The 7,701-nt window shown below is 43.3% G+C and overlaps 1 protein-coding gene across 1 annotated transcript; it reads left to right on the plus strand.

Moving 5' to 3' along the window:
* Positions 1–1,037: 1,037 nt before the first annotated feature.
* On the plus strand, positions 1,038–3,920 carry Bfra_007939 (putative c6 transcription factor protein; the record flags this gene model as incomplete). The annotated part of the gene is made up of 9 exons (XM_037338307.1): positions 1,038–1,672; positions 1,722–1,858; positions 1,905–1,984; positions 2,035–2,147; positions 2,192–2,384; positions 2,480–2,778; positions 2,826–2,970; positions 3,024–3,784; positions 3,833–3,920. 9 exons carry the CDS (start codon positions 1,038–1,040, stop codon positions 3,918–3,920), a joined length of 2,451 nt encoding a protein of 816 aa, XP_037190370.1.
* Between the last annotated feature and the right edge of the window lie 3,781 nt (positions 3,921–7,701).

Consider the following 7,701-nt stretch of genomic DNA (forward strand, 5'->3'; position numbering starts at 1 on the left):
GAGATCGACCGACTGGACACGCAGCTTCAAATTGTTCACACGTTGAAGCCGATGACATCATCATGCCAAGAATGTGCTTTTGACAAACATCGCAATGTTGAGAATTCGGTGTCGTGTTTGTTTCTATCATGACGGACCCAGACAGAGAGAAGGTGGATAGAAGGTGATGATTGGATTAGATTAGATGGATAGACATATGGAGCGATTGCTTATAAATGATTCTAGACCCCGACTCCAGTAATATCACGACTATCTTAGGACTCAAGAAATATACCTACTGGGGTAGAATTACAGCTTCTTCCGTCATACTTACCTATTTATATGCCTACCTGAGTATATAAAGATAGAGTGGCTCTTTGATAACTGCTGTCGTCTCTCGCGTTCTCGTGTCCGGATCAACATTAACCCTATTTACAGACCGGTAAGCAAAGCAAAGCAAATCAAGCTTGAATGAACGAAATACCGGTATACGAATGCGAATGCGGTTTTGGTGTAATTGAAGCGGCTTATCTTTCACCTAGACGTCGAACCCGATGCAGGATACGTATAATAATCCTACATGAGCTACGAGGTATACTGTGGGTATTAGTGGAGGTCGAGTAAACTTTCCCCAATCACATTCGAGTATTTAGAGCCTTCACAGACGATGAGATTGGAAATCTGCAGACTTTCCCTCAAACAGCCTATTCATCTCAAGTCAGATGTGCAACAAAATCACGTGACAGTTGTAAATCTTCCCAGCATTCAAGGCGACAATCGGAATTCGTAGTCCAACAAGGATTGCATGGATCGAACAAGGATCCTCGAGATCAGAGAAACCTTAATTCGGTCATTGACGTGAAAAGGCTTACTTATCACTTATCAAATCTGGCTAGCCAGACGAGTCGCTTTAAGGTTCACGGCAAAGGAGTTTGATTTTCAATGCTGTTGTTGTTATGTTTAATGAATCTGTTCTTCTCAATTTGATACCAATCTGCATGTAATCTCTCTCTCTGTCTTTCTTTCTTTCTCTCTATATCAATCGTCGAAGCTTTGCCATGTCGACTTCCCCGGAGCAGGAGGCATCAGTCTCATCTACAAAAGATGCGACCGCACCGCAAAATGATCCTACCAACACCACGTCTGGAGAAGTCAAGGAGAAGGGTGCCGAGAAAACAATATCATGCGTATCGTGCAGGCGTAGGAAATTGAAATGCGATCGAGTCAAGCCCAAATGCGGGACCTGTGGCAGATTAAGACACGAGTGCGAATATCCCGAGAGAAGGAGAAACACAGGTACAAAGAGGAGAAATATGAAGGAATTGGAAGCTAGATTGGCACAAGTTGAAACCCAGCTCGTGGCAGAGACGCAACAACTCGCTGCGAATAACGCGAATAACGCGAATAATGCGAATAATGCGAACAATGCGAACAATGCGATTGAGATGAACGTGAATTTAGATACGAATGGGAATATGAATACAAATGCAGATACCCAACCGGAGTGGAATACTATGAATATGGATATGGAAATGAATTTCACAGATGAGGGAATACAAAATATAGGATATGATATCTTAAGTGGAAATATCGGGACTGGATCTTCAGTACCAATTGGAGACTACTTCTCCCAAGAAGTCATAAGTTTAGGACTACAAGAACCTCTGCCTCCCGATAATCTGATGGATGAATTGTATGTTTGGATCCTTGGTGCAGGGAATATACAGATACTGATGGAGCAGATTCCAAATATATTTCGAGAGATTTCATCCAACTTTACCTATGATACACAAGGGCCGATTCTATGCCGCTCTTAATATGCCCACAAACCATAGACCGCCAGTTGCGTTGCGATATGCTATGATGACGATAGCAGCATGTATGAATCTGCCTACCTTTTGTACCACGAAAGCTAACAGGACCAGCACTTTCGGACAACTACCAGAGTTATGCTGAAATCTTCTACGAGAGGGCTAGAAGATACGCTGAGATAACAGAGATGAAGGTTTGTCTTCTAAGGATTGATTCTACTCTCTTGATGTTGATGTGATTTAGGGACAAGGAGAGGGTTTGATGCGCATACCCTCTGTTCAAGCTTGGTCACTCATTAGTAACTACGAGGCCACAAACGCCTATTTTGGTCGAGCATGGATGAGTACAGGAAGATGGTAAGTTTTACAATGCATCTCAAAATCACATACTTACAATCTAGTGCACAATTATGTCATATGCTTTCACTGCAAAGGCTTGATGCAGAGGGACCTTTTGGAGGGAAAAGGTTACTACCTCCATCAAAGGATTGGATCGAACAGGAGGAGCGACGAAGGACATTCTGGGCAGCCTACTATGGTGACAGATGGTCTAGCTGTGCTACCGGATGGCCAATGATGTTTGATGAGGAAAAGGTACGAATGGATTTCGTTGACAGAGCATATGGCTAATACTTGCAGATTGATACCAACCTGCCATGTAACAATGACGCATTTGATTTGGGGTAAAGGAAAACACATGCTCGTTGGCTGCGGCATTAACTCCCGAGGGTGCTTCCACGATATCATCTTTTGCTGGAGTTATCCTGTCAGCATGTCTGTTCGGTCGCAATGCCCAGCACACGCTTAAAAATGGTCCAGAGGAAGGGACCAACGATCTCGCCAATGGTTCATTTTGGAAGAACCATAGGAAAATGGACAACATATTGTCTAATACATTCATGTTTCTACCTGACCACCTCAGATTACCTGCTGGACTGAGGGATCCAAACATTGTCTTTTTCCATATGAACATACATTGTGCAACAATGTAAGTACAATGCTAGATGACGATGTTACTTTCTAACAAGGGATTAGCTGTTTGCATCAAGGAGCAGTCATGACTGCTGAGCGGGAAAATATCAGTCAATCATTTATAAGCCAAAGCGAAGCGAGAAGTTTGATGGCGGCCGAAGAAATAACGAATCTGATGCGCCTCATTAGTCATCTAGATGCATCCAAGGTATGCTCTCTCGTGGATAAAACTTCCGTGTGAGAGATTTTAACGTCAAATAGATGAGTTCATGGATAGGCTTTTGTCTTTATGTTGCTTCTGGTGTTATCCTCCAGGATACAAGGAAGGACAGACCAACCCCACAAAGTTCCAGCAATCTAGAGTTTATGAGATCAGCTATGAAGGCTGTTGGAAAAAAGCACATCATTGCGAGACACTTTCATGCTCAACTTGAACTCGAGATGAAGACACAGAGAGTCGATCGCAACGCTATGGCACACAGTCTTTATGATTTGCATAACTCTACGGAAGTAGACGACCCGGATGTTTGCGTTTTCCCTCATACCTACCGAAGAAAAGGCCCAAAGAATGAATCTTCTCGTAGCTCAATTGATACCGGTCAAACAAGAAGCATGTCCGCCAATAAATCCCCTCAAGCCACACAACAAACACCATACGAGGCCATCTCAAAAGTAGCACCTGCTTGGCCCTCTACAGCAAATTTCCCTCCACAACCAAATCAGCAAGGGGATTCAGGAAGCGAAACAATTGATACTGACTTCAATTGGCCTCCAACTGGAAATACACCTTCTTCAGAATCTTCGACTTCCAATACAACATATCCGTATCGTAATTCAAAATCTACTGACTCGAATTCGAATTGGATTTTTGACCCAGAGGCAACGCGATATATGGTAGATCCGATGGCGTTGAATGGCTCGAATAGAGATCTGGGGAATGAAGTGCAGGATAATGTGTTATTGAATGATTTACTGAATGGTACACCTGTGAGTTTTTTTTTTCGTGCTTTTAATAATCTAGGGTATAAGGACTCTTGTGATAGACATCTACTAACAAATACACGATTTAGTGGGATAATAATTATCAACATGTTGGTCTGGATTCACGGCACGCTAGTGGATAGGTTTTTTTGTGAGATGTGGAGGAAACTTGTATAATACGTATATATATATATATCCTTAGGAATCTCGGAATACCAGACAAGATTTCCACTCCTTCAACTTTGAACCCCAGATTTGTTGGCCTAACTAGTCGTCACTTTCACCTTCGACGCATGCATGGCCTTAACGATTCCTTCAGCTCGACATACACCACTCCAGTTATGGCATCATCATCATCATTCGTCGATTTGTGTATGAGATCGTCTTTGTCGATTCTGAAACTCTGATTTTTATCATTCATTAGGTGAGTATAGATCCTTTTTTTTTTTTGCTTGCTCATATTTTTCCGTGGCTCGCTCGTCTGGTTTGGATTTTTCAATGGGGTGGGTATGTTCATTGATTGTTTGTTTGTGTACGAATTGTTGTTATTGCTGGCGGGGTATGACTTGGTGGCTTGAGGGATTGAGTTTGAGCTTGAGCTTGAGCTTGAGCTTGATTGGTTTGAGGATGGATGGTGTGGAAGGGGATGGTGTGGAAGGGGATGATGTGGAGAGTGGAGAGTGTATAGGAGAGTGTAAGAGAAGTAGTGATGGATGGGGAGGTTTTGGTTTTGGTTGGTTTATTCGGGATGTGAAATAGATTTTATGGGATGGAATAGGGCTTTGGAGGGGGTTGATGTAAAAATGCTCGGGGAATGTGATGGATGATGGGTTTATATGCGATGTGGAATTCTTGGGGGGGGGGGCAAATACTGTTATGAATATGAAATATCTGGTGTGGTAGTTGATGGAAGCGATGCGATGCGATGCGATGCGATGCGATGCAAGGTAGAGAGAGGGTCTTAGATGGGGAGGTGGGGATTCTAAGTTTGTTCTTCAGCGGCCGCCCCTCGCTATAAGATTCCCTTGAACGGATGATCACTATCGGACAACCCACCCAACATCGGCATTCGCCCATTTTGCCTTGCGAATTCCAAGTTAGAGTGAAATACCGAGAGTCTGATACTCAGCATTTCTATAGCAGTGACAGACATTATCCAGTCTCCAACTTTGTTGAGATTTGTACTAGTAGCCCTCGAATATTTAAACGACTCGAAGTTTGTGGAAATATTCTTTCATTGGGTCAATTTACCATTTGCATTAACGTGGACACACACTGCATATGGATTTGTATCTACAGAATGGTGGCAAGAACAAACGTCCAATGGAGCTCCAAACTCCAATACAAGATTAAAAGGGTTCGCAAAGAGGACTTATTTCTCTATTCGGGGATCTTATCAGAATCTGACGGGAGCGAGTAACTTCTCTATTTATTCGGCTGTGAAAATATACTGATATTTAACATGGGATTAGTACATGATTAATCAAACGTATGTCGAAAAGCTTGTTCCACAATACAGAGCCAGCTATACCCCCTGGTTTTCATTCATGGAGGAGGTCAAACTGGAACTGTATGTAAATTTCAGTTTGAAATCATGTCTAGCCTACAAGTCCATGGAGCTTTTTGAGCACTTCTGACGATCGAGAAGACTGGAAATTATATTTCTTATCCAAAGGATATACTGTGTACCTTACGGATCAACCACAAAGAGTTCACCATGGCTCGTTGGAGATGGTTCTATGGCTAACCTGGCCACCGCCTTTGTTCAACATTATTCCACGTCCGGCCAACTGGCCACACTTTGGCCACGAGCATATCTCACACTCATGCACAAAGCTTCACGTTTTCCTCGAAATGTAACTCAATCTAAGACTGAACAGTGGCCTGGAACCGGCAAACCAGGCGACTCTACCTTCGATACATTTTACGCCTCGCAAATCCACGTCCAAGCGAACACCACAGAAGTATTCTTCAACACCATGAAAGCCGGCGTTGCACTTCTGGATAAAAGCGGCTGCGCGATTCTCATCTAAACACCGATTCTCAAGGCGAACCGGACTCCCCGGCTGGAGGATCAGCAATCAACGACCCCATCTAACCCAAGCCACCGTATCGTGGTACTCGAGCCCAAGGGTCCTCCTTTCCAAAAGCAAATCATCGGAAGCGGTGTCGCGCGCCCGTAGGAACTGACGACAACCTCCATCACGTATTTTCCTGCCCTGACGAATCCGACTATCGGCCTTATTCAAGTGATCGTTCCTATTAGGAAATGAATCTCAGTTCTTGTATTTAGTAAGCGGAACCAGTTAGGAAAGTTACAAATCTGGTGGAAATGCACGTGCTGGTTATGTTATGACAAGCGATGTTTCATATCATGCGTACTGTGATCATTGTGCTGCCTACTCATATGAAGCAAATTGGGATGAAGGTAGATTGGCTTTATTTGCCTGCTGTAGGTATTTTCGGTAGCGCACATTTCAGTTTTAGGGAAAAGAATAATATGGATATTGTGTCATTGATAGAAGTATGGATTTGAAAGTCCAGTGCATAATGAGGTGTTGCAAGTGCTGATATGATATTTAGACCAGTCGTTGGAGTACCATGTTCAAGAATGAAAGTCCAATGTGGGTTTGGTGTTTCATCTGTTACACATAGGTATGAGAAACATGGCAGTACGATTGTCTGTCTGTCTGTCTCTGCCACGGTGGTTCCTACATCCTTTCCGACTAGCTATTTAAAACAATAAAAGTTCTACATCACGATATCTCAGATTTCAATACCTTACTGCTTCAACAGTAAAATCAAAATACATAATTCTCATCTGCAATACTCGGCTGGTTACTCTAATATACCCATGGATTGCCAGAGTATCATAACATAATGAATGCGACATCGAAGTGAGTCCCGAGTATCGTACTGCACAGTGAAATATATCGAAAGCACTTATCCGATGATTCCAGATCGTGATGTTAAGAGCTCACATCATTGCTCAATTCCTTTAGGGCAATGAGCAGTTTCTCACTTCAGGAGGCATATTATCTATTCACAAATACTGGGTTTCACCAAATATAAATGATTCAATACCTACCTTCATTCAAGAATCCCGCTCAATACACCTCTTCTCCCTCACTCATTGACTATCTCTATGCGTTCTCTCCCGTATTATCTCTTGATCATACTCTCCCCATCGTCAACCTCGCTCGTATCCTTCCCACCTTCCATCCCCATTGCTCCACCGCTCTTCCCATTCCTTAGCACAAACCATCTACTCTCCCGATCATTCACAAAACACATTTTTGCATCATACCTAGACACAGAATAGTTCTTCACAAGCCCCCCTCTCACGAAGTCCACACCATCTCACGTTCGCCAATGACATAATCATCCTGATAATCTCCACAGCAGTAACCCAACCAATCTGCACTTCTTCAACTCAATCATCTTTTTTCTCGAAATCGTACCTCGGGTATCGTAATCCCAACTATCGATCAATGATCCGATCCGCCACGAAGATGGAAGAGAGAGATCAGGAAGTCACATATAGTCGGAACCAGGTCGATAGATTTGGAGACTTGGAGATGGAGGTCCCGAGTAGATCACCGACATGCGTCTACATGGCGCATTCTCTTCTTGAGTGCGGGTCTCTAGCGTTTTGTGTGGACTGCGGTTTCAAGAGCCAGGGTTTGCAGATGTGTGTGATGGGTTTGGTGAGATCTGATGCTATGAGTTTTAAGAATTGGTATTTTTTCGAAAGGATTCATCGTTCCGCTGTCTCACTGCAAATCACCCCATCGCACGCGTAGTAGAGGGTGAGAACTAAAAGCCCTGCAAGACGCGATCGCAGGCTGCGTTTTACCATCTGACAATTATACCCTCGTTTCTAGCAGGGAATTCTAGAGAGTTATCGTGTTCTCCATCACTGCATTTGCTATGTCTGTTCATATCTATACAGTGATCT

This window comes from Botrytis fragariae (assembly GCF_013461495.1).
Source record: "Botrytis fragariae strain BVB16 chromosome Unknown tig00000112, whole genome shotgun sequence".
Classification (NCBI taxonomy): domain Eukaryota; kingdom Fungi; phylum Ascomycota; class Leotiomycetes; order Helotiales; family Sclerotiniaceae; genus Botrytis; species Botrytis fragariae.